This window comes from Mycena indigotica (assembly GCF_014461135.1).
Source record: "Mycena indigotica strain 171206Taipei chromosome Unknown Mind.scaff0004, whole genome shotgun sequence".
Taxonomy (NCBI): Eukaryota; Fungi; Basidiomycota; class Agaricomycetes; order Agaricales; family Mycenaceae; genus Mycena; species Mycena indigotica.
In genome coordinates, this window is record NW_023503003.1 from 2918724 (window position 1) to 2936703 (window position 17980).

Below are 17980 nucleotides of genomic sequence, written 5' to 3' on the forward strand. Positions count from 1 at the left end.
GCTGAAGTCCATGATGGTGTCACTGAATCGGCGCATGCTGGATATCATCGTTGTTACAACCGACTCGCTGCAACTTACTACTGGCCAAAGATGTCTCGAGATTTAAAGCGCTTTGTCGCAACCTGTGACATCTGTCAGAAAATCAAACCTCGTCGTCATGCGCCAATTGGACTACTTCAACCAATTCCTATTCCGGCGCAGCCATTCGAAGTCGTGACCATGGACTTCATACCGGAGCTGCCTAACTCAAAAGGCTTCGACAATATACTGGTAATTGTGGACAAACTCACTAAATATGGTATCTTTATCCCGTGTACTACCAGCATTAACGAGGTCGAAGCAGCCCGGTTGTTTTTTAAGCATGTCATTACACGTTTCGGGATTCCGCGACAGGTGATCTCGGATCGAGACACTCGCTGGCGAAATTCTTTCTGGTCGGAAATCTGTCGACTTATGGGGATGAAGCGTGCACTTACCACCTCATACCACCCGCAAGCGGATGGACAAACGGAGGCTCTAAATCAATTGCTGGAAATCTCGTTTGCGCGCCTATGCGACAAAAGAGGACTGGTCAGAGTTCCTAGATCAACTAGCACTCTCCTACAATACATCACCGCACTCCAGCACAACATTCTCCCCTGCTTTCTTGCTCCACGGCTTCGATCCAATCACTCGAGGATCCATCCTTGCCGACTCCACTCCCATAACACGACCTTCAAATTCTGGGGGGGGTGAGAATGATATAGTGCGCAATGAGAAAGCCCAGCAGATGCTCGAAGAATTTGAGGCTCATCTTACCCAAGCCAAGGAGGCCTTGCTTCTGGCACAAGTATTTCAGAAGCGCGCCTATAATAACGGACGACTGCTCACCGAGTTTGATGAGGGAGATCTAGTGCTACTGAATCCGCATTCCATGAATTTACTGCGCAAATCCACTGGCCGCGGGCAAAAGCTAGAGATCAAATATGACGGTCCGTTTGAAATTTCGCAGAAATTAAGTCCGGTGACATACCGCCTTCGCTTGCCAGCATCATATGGCATCCATCCAGTCATTAACATAGCGCACTTAGAGGCTTACCACAAAGCTCCTGAGGAATTCGGCCAGCGGGTAACAAAATCTCTCGACCGCGATGACTTCGATGTATTACCAGAAGAAGAGATCGACCATATCATCGCAGAACGATGGCGAAAAGTACGGGGCCGGCGAATGCAGCAATTCAAGGTCAGGTGGAAGAATTTTAGCGCCGATCACGATGAATGGCTTTCAAAGCGCGCGCGCTCCGCAACGCTCCACAAATCTTGGAGCAGTGGAGGGCCACGAGACCCTGAATTCCTTTAATAAATGCATTCCGCGGACGCTCACGCTCCATCGAAACACTTCACACACACACTCATTCATTCCTCGTCGCCAACACTCCTTCACTTTTGCTTCTCACCTTCTCAAAACACTCAAAAATGGAGACCTACAACAACGAGCTGTACCGCTTTGTCCCAGTCCCATTTGGTCTTACCACGGCGCCCGCTCTGCAGAGTGAGCCGATTCCTTACTCACCATGCTTCCCGTACTTCTACGAGATCATTCATCGGTCTTACGCGGCTTCAGTCTTGACAGATCGCGGTGTTGGTATTGACACTGGGGCAGCTTCTCATGTCGCAACCGGCGGCTCCTCTCCACCAGCTTCCGAATTGACGGACGAAGACATGCCAGGCCTCATCCCAGTTGATGCGTTGTCCACGACACCCTCGTTCTTTCCACGGGAGTCTCTCAGATGCCTGGGACGCGGCCCGAGGCGGTCATCATACGCTCGTAGCGCTCTTCGAGGCGTACTTTTCCACCGCCGCTCACTTGCTGCCGGAGCGCGGGAACGAAGCCGTGTACATCAATCTTCGCGGCTTCGATGGCTACACCATCCATCATTTCATCCAACGCGGGTTCCGCGCTATCGTCAGCGGCTGCGTAGCCTTCATCTTGGCAGCCGCCAACAACTTCGTCATCACCACTGAGTCCATGCGCAGCATGCCGACCACCTTTCCCACTGCCTGCTTTGCACAACTCGGGCTCAGTCTTCCCACTTTCCTCATATTCCGCTGGAGTGGCCGTCTCGCCGAAAACGTCGTTTTTGACACCCTTAGCGACGCTCTTGATTATCTCGACATCTGGCGATCCATCTGTCATCGTGCCGTGCTCTGGATCGCCGACGCCATGCGCCGCTCGCGAGAGTTGGGGGAAGGGACCCTGTGGAACTTTGGGGCAGGTGTTGGCTTAGAGCGGGATGAATTCCTTGAGTATGCTGGTACCCACACTAACTTGCAGGTTGGAATCCTGGCGGAGTTGGCACAGTACATGTCCGACGCCGCCCTGACTGCCAAGGCCGACTTGGCAGCTGCTCGACTGTTTGCACCGGATGTGCCTGGAGCCCAGGTTGTCATGCGGACTCGCCAAGGCTCTACTCAGGAGGAGGCCTGGATGGACATCCGTGCCCCGGTCGCTCCACGCTTTGAGATCGACTCAGACGTTGCCTATCTGCAAGCGGCATTCAATGCTCTCTCTGTTTAGAGTGTACACTTGTTTATTTATTTAAAATTATGCAACCATGGTTCGCGCACATGTAGAGTGGGGGGGCTCTTGTGATGGAATAACCCAGAAACTCTCCACGCGCTCTCTCCCGGTCACGATCGGGCCGGCGGCCCGCTAATCACTGATGTGCGCAGTCGCCACACAGCCGCGCTGTCCGGACCGCGCGGCCCTTTGTAGTATATTTAAGGGAGTCCTGCCCCACTGTGCGGACATCTTCTACTTCAATCTACTTAGCCTAAGCTACTATCTTTCGTGTGATTTAAGCACATCTCCCGTTGATCCGGACTGACGCGACAAGCTCTTCCGAATCAACAAGCATCGACCTCGCTCACGACGAACAGTCTGTCGAGTTATTGGTGGAAAGGTTGACTTTGAGTTAGGTCATAAGAGTTCATTGATACAAAATTACAACATATTCTTACACCCGCACGATGGCAAACTCTGTCACTGCGTTCCTTCACCGACACATATATTGTCGACTTTCTACGCAGCGTACCTCCACTTCAATTAACTCGCTTTGAGATTCTCGTTGCAGAGCACGAGTATCATCGTGATGCCAATATGACTGTGACCCACACACCATTGTTTCGTTGCGATGGACTACGTTTCCTAGCTTTCAACGGATGTATTGCTTGCATTCCTCCCCTAAAAGATCTTGCGACTCTCCACTTGTACCACTTGCATGCCAAATACCCCGAGTTTCGGATGTTAATCCAAGGTATGTCAGTTTCGCTTTTGTCGTGCTTAGATCAGCTGATCCTGCCAGGCTTGCCCAATTTGAAGGCCTTGATACTGCAGGAGATTATGGATGATTTTGACGACGACCCTGAAAAGAGTAATCCCCCATTCGAAGCCACCTCAATACGTTCTCTTTCCGTCAGCTTTGTCAACGATTATCTTGTGTCGTCTCACGAGAAGGTACGCCAACAGCATCACTAATAGCAATTCCCCGTTGACATCATCCTAAGCCTCTTCTTTGTTCTCTTCTTTTGCCAAACCTCGAGTATCTTGAAATCACAGGCGACAGACGTGATTATGGCGAATTCTCAGGAAAGGACTACCCACACCTAAAAACATTACACCTCCGCGAAATCAACTTCGAATCCATAGACTGCACTATATACCAGTCATTCCGAAAGATAACTCGCCTTGAGATGCATCATGTCACTGGTGTTGGGATTCTATTTGAGGGAACACCTTGGCCCTTGCTGGAAACAGTGGTATATGAGCCTCCACCTGAGAAGGCAAAAATATCTCCACTTTTGGTGTATAGGCCGAACGTCCAACTCATCCTTCCGGAGCGATATCAAAATGCAGAGAACCAAGTTGCTCATGATCCTCTCCGTGGATTACTTAATCCTGAACTCTTTGCGCGGGGAAAATGGGACGATCTCGATGATACACAATTCAGTGACGAGTTACTCGAGGACTACTACGGGGGGGATTCCGACTACGAGGACAATTTCGAGTACGAGGTTGATTATAATGAAGAAGAAGACGAGTACGAAGAGGAGGATGACGACTGGGATTACAATTTCTGAGATTCGCGACCAGTTACTCCAATGGGAATTTCGACATACTACGAGGTTAATTCTAATGAAGGAGACAAATCCGAAGAGTGTGACTGAGATATTGGAACTTGCTTGCGTAGTGTCTGCTCTATCAAATCTACAGCTTTCAGATCCAATATTACCCGCGGCCATTTTAGAATGTCGTAGACGGTGAGTTGGTCGAGTGTTGTGAGTTGTGTTAGTGGGATGTTCCGAATAGCTCTGTCAAGACCAACAGGTGCTTGCTCTCCAGTCACGAAGAGAGTACGACGGAGTCCCAACGCGTCAATCTTCTGCGCAAGATGTTTTGTTTTGCCATTGGGCCAATCCATCGAAGACATGACGCCCAGTAGACTTTCTTTGACTTTGAGACTGAGGGCAACACGCATGCCCATTTGTAGCACTTTTCGCGGCAGTTCGGTGGAAAAGTCGCGTGGTTTGGGACCGAATGCAACACCTCCACCATGGTGAAGAGGGCTCCGCAAATCTCCGGCACGAGCAACACCTCCACCCTTCTGGTTGAACGGCTTCCTTCCTGTCCCACTCCGCTCACTGCGGGTCTTGGTGTTCGCTGAGCCTTGACGAAGAGAGTCGCGGTAGTGCGTGACACAAAGATGGAGGATGTCTCGGCGAATGGGGTGACCGAAAACAGTAGGGTCGAGGACAACAACGTCCTTGACGGCATCAGGGTCACCCTTTCTGCATTTGAATGGGGTGGTGAGAGAAAGACAGAGGGGGGTTGGGACTGGGGACTGTCCAACTACATTTGTCGAAGCGTGTCGAACGAGTTGTCGTCGAAGCATAGTGTGACAGAGTAGGCGTGACTAGCCAGTCCCATCACAGTCACTCACCCTCTCCCATTTTCTAGGGTACGCAGTGTCGGCGCGTTTTGTCTCTTATTAACACTTTAGTCTCTTCAGAAAACGCCTCATCATGGCATCCACCAAGGCGGTACAAACCTTTGGCAAAAAGAAGGTGCGTTCACCCATAGTTCGTACTATAGCTGATTCACAATCTTCTCATCCAGACTGCCACTGCTGTCGCTCATGCTCGTGAAGGCCGTGGTCTTATCCGTGTCAACGGCTCCCCGATAAACATTCTCCAACCCGAGATTCTCCGTCTGAAGGTCTATGAACCAGTACTCGTTGTCGGAGAAGACGAATTCGCTGGAATCGACATCCGTGTCCGCGTCAAGGGCGGAGGGCACACTTCCCAAATCTATGCGATTCGCCAGGCGGTTGCGAAAGCGCTGGTTGCTTACCATGCCAAATATGTCGACGCTGCACATGCCATGGCCCTCAAGAAAAGTCTTGTAGACTACGACCGCACTCTCCTCATCGCTGACCCGAGACGGATGGAGCCCAAGAAATTCGGTGGTGGAGGTGCCCGTGCTCGCAGGCAAAAGAGGTCAGTTTTCGTCTTGTTACTCGATTGGACTTGCTCAATCTTCGCAACAGTTACCGTTAAGCCACGGTGCTCGTGTACTGCTATTGTCGTATCTAGGCTTTATGATAACATGCAGACAATACTTGAAAAAAAAATCCATGTCTTTTACGCTTTGACCCTGTGAGCTTAATTATATATAATCACACTTTGGACGCGACTCTACATGCAACTCCCATGAGCCAAAACGCTATCTTCTCACACCTCCGAATTTTCCTCGACCCTGGCTGTGCAGGACGACCCAAAATTGCTCGGGCGCTCAAGGTTTTACAGTCCAGCGCCTAACTAGTCGATGGGGGACCTAACTATAACAATAGGCGGCAGGTGCTGATCTGGTTTCGGATCCCAGGGTAAAGCAGTCTCGTTTATAAGCCGTACTCAAGTCAATAACCTTCAAGGACTGTTCAATCATCCTCGTTCAAGGTGAGACACCAACGGGACAACGATTTCTGCGGGAATGGGGTGGCGAGAAGACAGTTCTGGAGGTAGGCACCCACAGTTGTCCATCTCTTCTCGTCATCTTGTAATTAATTCCAGACTTTGTGGGTCCAACGATGCACGGAAGCCGGTAGAATTCTTCAGCAGAGTGTGGGTGCCACACACACAGCTTTCGTAAACCACTGACACCTCGATGCAGGACAACTGGGGAAGTTGTCGCGCAGAGATTAACTCCACCATTCCACTAGATGACGACCCAGACGAGCAACAACAGTCCGTATTATTCAAATGCTTTGCTTTAAATGTCTAATCGTATCTTAGTTCTTCACTCCCAACCCCGCGTATCACACCAGTTGAGATGTCTGCATCTGCTCCCCCTTCTTGGGCCATGGGTCAACCTCCCTCCGGTCAACTTCTTGCTCAGCAGCAACACCAGGCTGTTTTCCTCCCCTCCAACGATCTTGTAAACCAACAGCCACAACTTCCAACAAACGATCCTACCAGCGTGTACAACATGGTCCTTTTTGATATCGTCCAGCGAAACGGTGTTCTTCCCTACCTCCAATCCAACGCAAATGCATTCGCCGCACCAGGAAATCCTCCCGGCTTGCTACCCCAAGACCCTCCGCCTCCTACAACTTCATCTACCAGTCGATCTACTTCTGTCGACTTGAAAGGCAAAGGACGGCAGCAGTCTGGGGCTATCTTCACTTCCTCAACGGGATCACCATTGTCTTTTTATGTTGCATTGGAGGTACAGAAACGCAGCAGCTTGATCTCAAGCATCAAGGTAAGTAAGAAAAATATTTTCAAAAAGAGAATTCACTGTTTGCAGAAAAATGGGGGTGTCATCTCTTCTCACCTGGCAACAGCCGACTACGCCGTCCTTTCGTTCCGTGCCAAAGATTGGACCGCTTCGTTAGAATCCGTACTTGCCCTCAACGGAACCCCAGTCAAAGCCGCTTTCATCTACGATTCAATAGAAGCCGACGAACTACAGGACTTTACTCAATACAAGTTTGAGGTACCAGAGAAGTTGCAAAAGAAAATCGACGCCTCTTCTCGTCCGCTTTCCACAAACCACAAACCTACGTCTGGAAGCATATCAACCAAACCAACAGCAAAGTCATCTAGTGTCAAAACTGAACCGCCTGAGAGAGCATCCAAGGCTGTGGTGGCTCCCCAGCAACAAACTGTCCCAGTGATTACCCCTCAACCAACCCCCCAAACTGAACCGCCAGAGCGTCCTCGTTCGCCCACTCCCCCACCAGTTTCAACACGAGTTCTCTATAGTGCGAACAAGTACCGTTATCCCGCTGTCGAGGACGAATATGCGGTTCGATATGCAGCAGTTTTGTTTGAACGCGATAGAATGACAAGTATGAATTATCTGGCGAAGAAGCTCAGTCAGAAGGTGAGAAAGAGCCCAACAAAAGAAAGATTAATAAACGGTCTGTAGTTGCCTCATCATAGTGAGAACGCGTGGAACACTCGTTTGGGTCAGAACCTCAAGACTCCAATCGAGGATGTCAAGTCCGTTGTGAGCTTTTCCCCTTATGATCAACAGGACTAAGAATTGTGTAGGAAACGTGCTTTCATTGCCTATCGCAAAAAAGCACATCGTGAGGATAATAATGGAGAGTCGACTAACAAGCGTCCGCGTTCCGATCAAGCGCCTAACCAACCCCCTCCAGTGGCACCGGTAGCCCCAGCTGCTTCCACAAGCGCCGATCTTGAACGCGAAATCCAGCTTGTCGCTAAATACTTTTTTGATGGGGCAGATGGCGAAGAAACCCGTGAAGGTGAAACCGAGGCAGAAAAGGATGCCAGAATTTGGGCACAGCTTACTCGCAAGGTATAGTCGATTCTTCTCTTGTCTGAACGCAACATCCAATTCTATCTATAGGTCACGTGCAAAACAGAGGAAAGTTGGGAGACATTCTACAATACCCACCATGCCAGAGTTTCGGAAGCTTATAGCGCTCTTCTTGCAACCGAGAATTAGCTTAATTCCAATTATGATTCTCGTCTTATCGACTCTACAACAGCAGAAGGCTTGAAGAAAGACTTCTCCGTATCTTGGGAGTGACGAGTGTTCATGCCATTTGTGTACTTTTGCAATCCAGCGGCTGCCGCCATTAGACTGCAAGTGCCCACTGCAACGGGAATCGAGCGAACTGGAATGAAAGTTGAGCGATGCGTGAGAAACAATAATCGCCGACATTAGACGCACCTCCAAGCCCCAGTAAAAATCCAGCAGCACATGCTCCAGAAGCAACGCTTGTCGTATCGCTAGCCTCCCGCTGGTTGGCTACGACGGCCTCAGTGAATGCATATGTTGCTCCCACAGCCGCTATAGACATCGTCATTCTGAGTTTCTTTATTGTAGGATGTTTGGGACACACCAAAAGCACCGATTGGGAGCGCAAATCCAGCATTACGACCGGCAAGCGAGTTGCGAAGTCCAGCAGCGACAACTCCGACGATTGCTGACTGACCACCAAAAGTGAAGGCGTTGCCAAGCGCGGACGACGGGTGATATGTTCCATGGGAGGAGTGAGTAGAGGATTCAGGTCTGCGTTTTAGGACCTCTGAAATGCGTGTTTTGACCTGGCTAGCCAGGTCCGAGTCGGTCATCGTTGTGGGGGAGAGTAAGTCGTGACTGTCACGGCTGATGCGGACCTATCAACTCGTCCACCGTTTGGTCCTACCTTCAGACCTAGAAACTGCTCCAGGAGTCTTACAAGCGTTTCCCTGGACCTGTGAATCCATATCAAACCTCTTTGATGGAAAGCATCGTGCACAGAAAGAAAGCTGGGATACAGTCATTGCAGAATACGGAGGTGCAGTCGCGGTAGGACGCGACAAACGCGCCAATATCGTGTTTCCAGACGAGCCTTCAAAAACTCCTAAAGCATTTATTTCTCCAGTGCGTGACTCTGACCCTCAAGCCCAGGCTAACATTTTCTTTTCCGCAGATTAATTCAGAGATCATCGAGAAAACCCAAGTTGCTTGGGCACTGAGAACTAACCATCCGCTCGACCCTCTTCTGGTCGTTACTCATAATCGGTGCATATTCGTCTGGGATGTCGGCCGCCAATCGCTTATTGGCTTTCTTCGCGGCCACGGAGGCGTACGTGGAGAGAGCCTGATTGACTCACCTAACCTTTGCCAACAGCTCATCACGTCTATTGCTGTCCATCCCTGCTCTCCCAATATTTTTGCTACCACCTCGGCTGACTTCACAACGAGGTAAGACGATTCGACGCGCATTTGACCGACGACAAATGGGCGGTTCAGAGTATATAATTTAGATATCCTTCCTCAAAGCCCTTACCCGCCGCACCCCCGTTGGAGGCCTTGGCCAGGTCCCTCCGCGGCAAGTGCCGCCCAGGGTTTTGACACACTCGCCGACCAAGGCTCAGGAATCGGACGCCGTATTGTTCTGCTCGCCGGGGGCATCTATGGAGGCCATCTCTGGGACGTTCTTGGCGCAGTAAGAGGAACCCCCAATGCCATTACTCTTCCTCATCAATTTTCAGGCCTTTCACCCCCGACTACCTCTGATCGCGACTTGCGGTGTGAGTTCAAAGCAGCCGTCCTTGGCTGTCCTTGATTGTTTTGTCTAGGCAGATCGATATGTGAAGTTTTGGCGCTGCGTTCCGGGGCAATCCATGATTCGTGAAGACAAGCCGATTTTCAGCGCGAAGCTGTCTGCGGCTCGCATATTTTCCATTGCTTGGTCTGCCGCTTCGTCGTATCGACAAACTGGGCTTGACCTTTTTCGCAGGCTATCTGACGATTTGCTCATGATCCATTGTGGAATGGCTTATGCACCGAGTCCCGACAATCCCAACTCTCGCGCGTCGCAAGATCCCAACTCAGAAGAAGAATCGCCGTTGCACTATGAAAAGACTGTACCTGCTCGAATTGTTGTCTTTCGCTGGCTAGGTCTACAGCGCTTTTTCCCAGACGGCTGGACGAACGACGCGATTCAACACGTTCGCGGAATCTCGACGGTGAGATTCGTCTGCATTTGATTCCCTTCCATCTAATATGCTTTCTAAGGACTCACAACAGAGCAGTAAGCGTTTTTATGTTCCAGTTTTCCCTTCTCAGCGTAGTCGAAGATTCGTATACTATAATATCGAGTCTCGTTTTGAACCCACCGAACCCACCTCGGCATGGCGAGCAGCAAGAATGGATCTCCAACCTCGGCCAACAAAATCACCCCCGACTAATCTTTGCATATCCAGACCCTGCGCTTAGGACTGTCGAATTGACTGAGATGGTCACATTACAGGTCCCCGAAGAGTTAGAAGGAGTGACGCGTGATATTAAACGCCTACGACTCGAATCTGCTGCGTCAGCCACATCTGCTTCCGACCAAGGATTAGTTCACATATCTATTCTTGGGGCTGAGAAACTGTGGAAAAACCGAGTACTCTCAGCTGCTGCAGTCACCAATGCAGGAGACATCTTAGTGTTAGATAGTCGGGGCAACTTATGGGGGATGAGGAGGGTGCATGACAAGTAACTTCCAGCAGATGCAAATCTATTCCTCCCTTCACCAAGAAAAGACAGATACTAACGTTCTACGATAATATCTGACCGAGAAAGCGTCCGTGCGGTAAACCATCGCTCAACTTGCTGGAAAACTTTCGTAGCACAAATCTCAAGATAATGTCCTTGTAAGCGTAATTCTAAGGGGCTTGATAAGACTGGGATGACCAACAGATGATTGAACAACACACTAGGCACCGTATTTACGTATAACACCATCGGGAGCAGTGGCAGCGTCTTGTTCTTGCACATTACTGCGAGTCCCATATTTGCGGATGACGCCGTCGGGGGCAGTCGCCGCATCTTGCTCTTGCACATTGCTTCGTGTACCGTATTTGCGAATGACACCGTCGGGGGCAGTAGCAGCATCCTGCTCTTGGACGTTGCTTCGTGTGCCATATTTACGGATCACACCATCAGGAGCAGTCGCGGCGTCTTGCTCTTGAACATTACTGCGAGTGCCATATTTACGGATAACCTGATAAAATATTCAGTTGGACTCAGCTCCCTCGGGTTCTGCTTACGCCGTCTGGAGCAGTGGCAGCGTCCTGCTCTTGAACATTGCTACGGGTACCATATTTGCGGATTACGCCATCAGGAGCGGTGGCAGCATCCTGCTCTTGCACACTACTGCGAGTGCCGTATTTACGAATGACACCGTCGGGGGCAGTTGCTGCATCTTGTTCTTGGACGTTACTGCGAGTGCCGTATTTGCGGATCACACCATCAGGAGCTGTGGCCGCATCCTGCTCTTGAACGTTGCTTCGCGTGCCGTATTTACGGATCACACCATCAGGTGCCGTAGCCGCATCTTGTTCTTGGACGTTGCTGCGAGTGCCGTATTTACGAATGACCTGAATTTTCGTCAATCACGAGCCTTTTCTCTCAAACCACATCGCTTACACCGTCTGGGGCTGTGGCAGCGTCTTGCTCCTGAACATTGCTTCGGGTGCCATATTTACGGATGACCTGTCGCTCAATATAAGTCTCTTGCAAGAGGAAGTGCTTATGCTTACACCATCCGGAGCTGTAGCGGCATCTTGCTCTTGAACATTGCTTCGGGTGCCATATTTGCGGATAACCTGAGGCTGAGTAAGGCAAGGCGTCCAGTAAAGAGCTGCATTGCTTACACCGTCCGGAGCGGTCGCAGCGTCCTGCTCTTGAACATTACTGCGAGTGCCATATTTACGAATAACGCCATCGGGAGCTGTGGCGGCATCTTGTTCTTGGACATTGCTTCGGGTCCCGTATTTGCGGATCACACCATCGGGGGCAGTTGCTGCATCTTGCTCTTGGACGTTGCTTCGTCTGATGTAGGCAGGTATCGTATCGAGAGGCTGGGCATTACGCTCGACCAAGTCACGCTTCTGGTTTGGTTCAGTGACAATCGAGCCACGTAGAATAATCACCCACCATGATGGGAACTGGGCTAGCAGTTGCCTGGCTTGCCAGCATGACGGCCAAAGAGACAAGGACAAAGAATCGAGAGAACATGTCAAAAGAGAGGATATGTGTACTGAGTTCAACAGAGGAAGAGTTTGGAATGGGCGTCCTGCGGCCTGAAGGGAAGAAAGTGAGAGTGGAAGGGAAAGAGGGCTCGTCGCTATGTCACGAGCGGTGCTGATGGCAGATCATCACCGTGACATCACGATACAAAGGTTGTCAAAAGGTTGTCGTCTCCGAGTTTTTGGAACTTGCTTCGACACAGCGATGGACTCCCGCTTTGCCCGTCTCCGGACAGACCCGCGCTTCCGTCGCCCTAGAAAAGAGAAATCAAAGGTTGTCGTCGACCAACGATTCAAAGCAGTCTTCCAGCCAAAAAGCTCAAAAGGTATTGAAAGTTATTTTCGGAAAAAAAAACTGAAACACATCATTCAGGACGCGTCGACAAGTACGGGCGCCCGATTTCTGCTACCCAAGATCACGAGGATCTTCGACGTTTCTACCGTCTAGAGAAAGAAGAGGAGCCTACTTTGCCTGACTATGCCCGTGGAGAGGCTTTGCTCGAATCTTCAGACGAGGACGATGAATCCGAGTCGGAAACGGGGAGCCACCGCTCCGACCCTATCAACCTCACTGCTCAACATGACACGGAGGTTGACTTGGACGAGACTGATTTCGCCGACCTGGATGCACAAGCAGCCGAGTACTCAAAAGCACATCCGGATAAAAGCGACGCAGAAACAGCCCAGACGAATCGATTGGCAGCTGTCAACCTCGACTGGGACCATGTCCGTGCTGCACATCTATTCAAAATATGCTCGTCTCTTGTTTCTCCAACAGCTGCACCACTCAAACTCAAGAAGAAGTCTGAGGCTTCCGCTCAGGGGGGCTCTCGTGTAGCTCGTGGGACCGTAACTAGCGTGCGAATATATCCCAGCGAGTTTGGTCAAGAACGAATGGCTCGGGAGGAGCGGGAGGGACCGCCGCCAGAGATCTTCAAAAAAACGACTGCAGACGAGGAGGACGTCAACGAGAGAAATATTTATAATGTCGGCGATGGAAATGACTATGACGACGATGCTCTCAGAAAATATCAACTTGAACGACTGCGGTGAGTTCAACAGTCTGCACCATCCATGGCCTGATGTTTTTGCAGGTATTTTTATGCAGTCATTACGTGCGATACTGTTGAGGCAGCTGCTCACATCTACTCTGAGCTCGAAGGGACCGAGCTTGAACGCTCGGCAAATACCTTCGACCTCAGCTTTGTGCCTGATGGAATGACATTCGATCAGGAATTCAGGTCCGTCATCCCGTTTTTCATCCCACTAGCCTAACCAATCCATAGAGATGAGGCTACTGAAGAAGCTAGTACTGACTACAAAGGTGTTGATTTCGTCACAGACGTATGCTTCTATCTGACCAACTATTTCCTCGTCCTAATATATCGTAGGCTTTGCGGCATTCAAAAGTCAAATTAACTTGGGACGATGACGACCCCGAAAGAAATCGCATTACCCGTCGTACTTTGACGCGCAAAGAAATCGAGGAAAATGACTATAAGAACCTCCTAGCGTCATCTTCAGAGGACGAGTCAGAAGGTGAACAGCGACTCTCACGCGACAAATTGCGCTCCTTGTTACTCGACAAAGCTGGAGACGAGCTTCCGGAGGGTTGGAATCGAGATGAGGACAAGGGCGACGTTGACATGGAAATCACCTTCACACCTGGATTGTCCGATATCAAAAGCACTGGTGACGAGACTACTCTTGAAAAGTACCAACGCAAGATGAAAGAGAAGCGGAAACAGAAGAAGGCGGAAAATAGTGCTGCTAAACCAGACACGCCTGACGAGTTCTTTGAAGACGAGGAAACGGGGAAAGGGGATAAACCAACCCGAACTGCCTCGACTGCCGAGGAACTTTCGCTGCTTATAACAGCCGGAAATTCAGCCTCGGAACCTAAGCATTTCGATATGAAGGCGATTGTCAAAGCAGAGAAGGAAGCGAAACGGAAAGGGAAAAAGAAGAGGAAATTGAATGATGTTGAAGGGAACGAGATGCAAGAGGACTTTTCTATCGACGTTCACGACGCACGGTTTGCCGGCCTTCACGAGGACCATGCATTCGCAATCGACCCCAGTAACCCACAGTAAGGTTATGTTTTATTCCAAGTTTCAACGCTCACACCTGCGTAGTTTCAGAAAGACTGAGGGAATGGCAGCACTTCTTGACGAGCGTGCCAAGCGTCAAAAACAAAAAAGAGACATGGGTGAAAAGAAGCGGTCCAACGACCCTAGTGGGCGAACACTGGAGAGCTTGGTCGAGAGTGTCAAATCCAAGAGTGTGGGTTCGAATGGAAAGCGTCGCAAGATGCAATAGGAAATATGCTACATCGAATTAGAATACATTCAAATCTTGGCGGCTTTTCTTCAAGAAATCTTTGCATTTGAAAAGTCCATTTCAGGATGTGCTGCCATGAATTTGGCCAGAGCCTGGTGGAGAGAGTGTCATGTCCAAGCCAACTAAAGACTATAAGCGAACCTCTTGCTTCTTGATTTCGTCTGAAGTGGGCTTGCCCATTTGCTGGGAGAGGTGAGATTTTGAACACGTCCTAGCCCACCACAAATACCTTCTGTTGGTTGTCGAACTGCATTGCGGTTTATATGAGGCGATCAAGACATGCATAAGGCCTACCATCATCTTTTCAACCATGCCCCTGCGATCAGAGTAAAAATGAAAGTAAAGTAAAGTCATGAGAGTATGAATACCTAGTTTCTCCGTCAAGATCGCTTAGTTTGCTGTCCGCGGGCTCGATTTTGCGTGTGTCGATTTTGGGGTGGTGTGTGAGGACGTTTTCCCACCACTGTTGTTTGTTTAGTTTCTCCAAATGTATCAGAACAAGCTGGTTGTCCTCTGGCATAGCATTAACATTAGAAAATACGCGTTTTATAACCAACCGAGAGTCCAGGTGCTGTCTTCGATCTTGATCTCGCGACAGAGCTCGCCGTCAAGAATTTTATCCTTCCCTTTGAGACCCACGCTAAGTTTCTTCCTTTGTATAGAAATCGTGAGGTCCTTTCCACGCGTTCCTTTCGGGACGGGAACTGTGACATCGACTTCACCAAGTTCCTGCGTCCATTTGTAGGGTAAAGCTGACGAAGGGTGATAAGTCTGGGGGGCGTTTAGGGTACAGTGCAAAGCTACATGCTTGCTCTTCATTCTCCCTCACTCGATCTTGTGCATCGCGGATTTTGCGGTCTTCGGGCGAGAGTGAATCGTAGTTATCGTCGTCCATGAAGAGTGTGTCACGCAAAAGTTACACGCAGTTACGTCACGCTTGCATCGCTTAACTGCCTGCCGCTTGCTGCTTCGGGAACGCGCCCCGCCAACACGCTTGTTGCCCTCACCCCCTCCGAGCAACGTAGCACAATACATTAAATCTACTCTCTCTCTATTCGGTGCTCCTCGCGGCGGGCGAATGGCCACTAGTGACCCGGTTTGGAACGACTTCGATGTGGGTTCTATCAAGCCTCTTTCTCCGCCAGCACTCAACTCATTTCACGCAGACTGTCAGACATAGTATCTCTCGCAATACTGTGGACAGATTAAAGCAAATTTTGGTTGGCCTAAACGAGACATGTTCCACACACCTCTCGAAGGCTGGAAACAAACAAGTGAGTCAAGTATCTGGATCGGCCAGCCAAATTTAATCGTGCTTCTACAGGCCATAATAGACCGTATAACAGCGACTTTAGATAGCTTTAAAGTGGCAAGGGCTACGGACAAATGGATTAAAGCGAGATCTATCGTTCAAAGTGTTCGATTTGCTGGACCGTACGTCGATGCGCTATTCTTCATAAGCCTCGCCGAACCTCAAATGAAAGATCTCCCAGCTATCTGACGTCTACTTCATCCCCAAATGTTACTTTATCTGCCCTTCAGACACCAACTTTCACCTCCGCAAACACCACCATCAAGGCCCCTAGCTTTAACTCTGCTGGGCTAACATCGTCCTCGATTGGCCGCTATGATCCCTACGCCCCCCCTCGCAAGCCTGCGGTACCCACAACACCCTCTACCAGCACCGCAACTACCTCGAAACCAGGTAAGCGGTCTTTGTGAGGCTGATGTTCCTTAAGCTCACCCAAATTAGTCGTTCGTTTCAAGGAATCACCTTTCTACCATGTAAACCAAACGATTTCCAGTATTATAGAATGTCCAGGTAAGCCTCAGGGTTAGACCCTAATTACCCACTCATCGTTCCCCCCAGAATCCTCGAGCGCCACAGATCGTCGTTCGCAGGTGTTTAACTTTACTCTGACCAATGAGCAACTCGCCAAACTCAAATCCAATAGGTTCTCTCCTATTTATTCGAATCATGCTCATACTAAGCACTCGTCCAGCCCGAAGTACCAAGTACGGCTTTTCTGCACTTCGTCAAGTTTTTACTCGCCGAATACAACGTCTTTTCGAGCAACGCCTTGCCTCGTGGAATTTCCTCCGACATGTGAAGTCCGAGTAAACAGTGTGCAAATCACTGCAAACCTCAAAGGGCTCAAGAAGAAACCTGGCACTGCTCCCCCACCAGACCTGGGCAAGCATATAAAGCTCAGTACCGCTGCAAATCGGGTCGAGATGATTTACGTCAACAGTCAACAACCAGTAGTCCACAAGGTGCATTCTTTCCCTTGGTCCTCAGCGTTTTCACTCATGATCGAGGCAGAAATTCTACCTGATAGTGCAACTTGTTGAGGTTGTTGCTGTCGAAACTCTGGTTCAAGATTTGATTCAGAAAGGGTACAAGAGTAGCCACGAGATTCGCAGCGAGAGTATGTGCCTTGGCTGCTGGTGAACAAAAAAACAGGCTCTAAGACCTCCCTTACAGTGGTGGCCGCTATGTCAGAAGACGATGACATCGTCGCTGGATCGCAAAAGATGTCTCTCAAATGCCCGGTATGCGATCCAAAAGGCTGCTGTTGCTATGGAATTCATGGGCTCTAGCTGAGTTATATCCGGGTGAACACTCCCTGTCGCTCAAGGAAGTGTCCACATTCCCAATGTTTTGACGCGACATCATGGTTTTCTGTCATGGAACAAACAACAACTTGGCTTTGCCCGGTTTGTGAGCGAATCCTTGAAACAACAGACCTGATCATCGACGGGTAGGCGCTTATATGTGAATGAATACACAGACTGACTTGTTCAGGTATTTTGACGAAATTCTCAAATCAAGTCCTGATAGTGTCGAGGATGTCGTTGTGGAGGCAGACGGCGAATGGCATACTTCAGACAATAAGTATGGGTCGAAAGTGTGGAAAGCCAGCCATGCCCCCGTTGCGAAACAACAATCTACGCCTAAACCTCTCCTGAAGAGCGCCTCAAAGCCGGATCCCAATGGCAAACGCAAAGCTATGGAAATAGTGATATTGGATTCTGATGACGAAGATGAAGGTCGGGTCAAGCGTGAACTTTCGCCTTCTTTCGCCAGCTCATCATCTGGGAACCGCTCATTTGAAAATATTCCTCGCACATCCACAAGCCGCTCACAACCAGAGGTCATTGATCTTACAATAGACTCAGACGACGAATCACCCCCACCGCCGCTACCACAACCTCAAAGTAAAAGGACCGCGTCGGAAGCTGGAATTTCAGCCTCCCCTACTGAAGCTATATGGAAAAAGGGAAGACTGGAATCCATACGATCACCACCAGCGGATTTTCCACGCGCTGCTGGTGTTGTCCCGCTTGTTGCTTCGAGGACTTTACCTCCACCCCCTGCTGGGTTTACATCCGTACCTTCAGTCTTCAATATTAATCGAGGAACGATACCTACAAATAGTTACCGTTGGTCGTAGTTGAAACATTTTTTTTTGCGGCGTTATCATAGGATCAACCCGGAGGTCCGGCGAGATTGAAAAAGCATGTGCCGAATTATTTTTTCTTCCCATCAAGTCGTCTCTTC

General features: G+C 49.8%; 9 protein-coding genes across 9 annotated transcripts; 5 read left to right on the top strand and 4 right to left on the bottom strand.

Annotated features, from left to right (window-relative positions):
* Positions 1 to 3139: 3139 nt before the first annotated feature.
* On the top strand, positions 3140 to 4119 carry MIND_00479600 (F-box domain-containing protein; the record flags this gene model as incomplete). Its single annotated transcript, XM_037361600.1, has 3 exons — positions 3140 to 3296; positions 3345 to 3496; positions 3547 to 4119. 3 exons carry the CDS (start codon positions 3140 to 3142, stop codon positions 4117 to 4119), a joined length of 882 nt encoding a protein of 293 aa, XP_037221892.1.
* A 38-nt stretch (positions 4120 to 4157) lies between these two features.
* Positions 4158 to 4946, bottom strand: MIND_00479700 (50S ribosomal protein L4; the record flags this gene model as incomplete). Its single annotated transcript, XM_037361601.1, has 1 exon — positions 4158 to 4946. The coding sequence occupies exon 1, from the start codon at positions 4929 to 4931 to the stop codon at positions 4158 to 4160; it is 774 nt and encodes a 257-aa protein (XP_037221893.1). The 5' UTR covers positions 4932 to 4946.
* A 787-nt stretch (positions 4947 to 5733) lies between these two features.
* MIND_00479900 (BRCT domain-containing protein) lies at positions 5734 to 8014 on the top strand (the record flags this gene model as incomplete). Its single annotated transcript, XM_037361602.1, has 10 exons — positions 5734 to 5835; positions 5889 to 5921; positions 5970 to 6056; positions 6109 to 6159; positions 6209 to 6282; positions 6331 to 6799; positions 6845 to 7423; positions 7469 to 7542; positions 7594 to 7864; positions 7916 to 8014. The coding sequence occupies exons 1-10, from the start codon at positions 5749 to 5751 to the stop codon at positions 8012 to 8014; spliced, it is 1824 nt and encodes a 607-aa protein (XP_037221894.1). The 5' UTR covers positions 5734 to 5748.
* An 11-nt stretch (positions 8015 to 8025) lies between these two features.
* Positions 8026 to 8646, bottom strand: MIND_00480000 (uncharacterized protein; the record flags this gene model as incomplete). The annotated part of the gene is made up of 3 exons (XM_037361603.1): positions 8026 to 8186; positions 8243 to 8362; positions 8415 to 8646. The coding sequence occupies 3 exons, from the start codon at positions 8644 to 8646 to the stop codon at positions 8026 to 8028; spliced, it is 513 nt and encodes a 170-aa protein (XP_037221895.1).
* Positions 8647 to 8683: 37 nt separating this feature from the next.
* Positions 8684 to 10547, top strand: MIND_00480100 (Coatomer beta subunit; the record flags this gene model as incomplete). Its single annotated transcript, XM_037361604.1, has 9 exons — positions 8684 to 8938; positions 8988 to 9143; positions 9189 to 9262; positions 9311 to 9506; positions 9553 to 9591; positions 9640 to 9752; positions 9801 to 10029; positions 10079 to 10094; positions 10141 to 10547. The coding sequence occupies 9 exons, from the start codon at positions 8684 to 8686 to the stop codon at positions 10545 to 10547; spliced, it is 1485 nt and encodes a 494-aa protein (XP_037221896.1).
* Positions 10548 to 10712: 165 nt separating this feature from the next.
* On the bottom strand, positions 10713 to 12067 carry MIND_00480200 (uncharacterized protein; the record flags this gene model as incomplete). The annotated part of the gene is made up of 7 exons (XM_037361605.1): position 10713; positions 10765 to 11051; positions 11098 to 11427; positions 11477 to 11542; positions 11590 to 11655; positions 11704 to 11940; positions 11987 to 12067. Coding segments are annotated over 7 exons (1068 nt in total).
* A 171-nt stretch (positions 12068 to 12238) lies between these two features.
* On the top strand, positions 12239 to 14397 carry MIND_00480300 (NUC153 domain-containing protein; the record flags this gene model as incomplete). Its single annotated transcript, XM_037361606.1, has 6 exons — positions 12239 to 12404; positions 12452 to 13127; positions 13173 to 13319; positions 13365 to 13422; positions 13470 to 14167; positions 14214 to 14397. The coding sequence occupies exons 1-6, from the start codon at positions 12284 to 12286 to the stop codon at positions 14395 to 14397; spliced, it is 1884 nt and encodes a 627-aa protein (XP_037221898.1). The 5' UTR covers positions 12239 to 12283.
* A 50-nt stretch (positions 14398 to 14447) lies between these two features.
* On the bottom strand, positions 14448 to 15313 carry MIND_00480400 (CS domain-containing protein; the record flags this gene model as incomplete). The annotated part of the gene is made up of 7 exons (XM_037361607.1): positions 14448 to 14510; positions 14560 to 14601; positions 14648 to 14665; positions 14713 to 14734; positions 14787 to 14931; positions 14976 to 15170; positions 15223 to 15313. The coding sequence occupies 7 exons, from the start codon at positions 15311 to 15313 to the stop codon at positions 14448 to 14450; spliced, it is 576 nt and encodes a 191-aa protein (XP_037221899.1).
* A 51-nt stretch (positions 15314 to 15364) lies between these two features.
* Positions 15365 to 17873, top strand: MIND_00480500 (MIZ zinc finger protein; the record flags this gene model as incomplete). Its single annotated transcript, XM_037361608.1, has 11 exons — positions 15365 to 15532; positions 15585 to 15692; positions 15743 to 15852; positions 15903 to 16123; positions 16172 to 16240; positions 16289 to 16373; positions 16422 to 16692; positions 16742 to 16847; positions 16904 to 16971; positions 17020 to 17180; positions 17225 to 17873. Exons 1-11 carry the CDS (start codon positions 15497 to 15499, stop codon positions 17871 to 17873), a joined length of 1884 nt encoding a protein of 627 aa, XP_037221900.1. The 5' UTR covers positions 15365 to 15496.
* Positions 17874 to 17980: the final 107 nt, after the last annotated feature.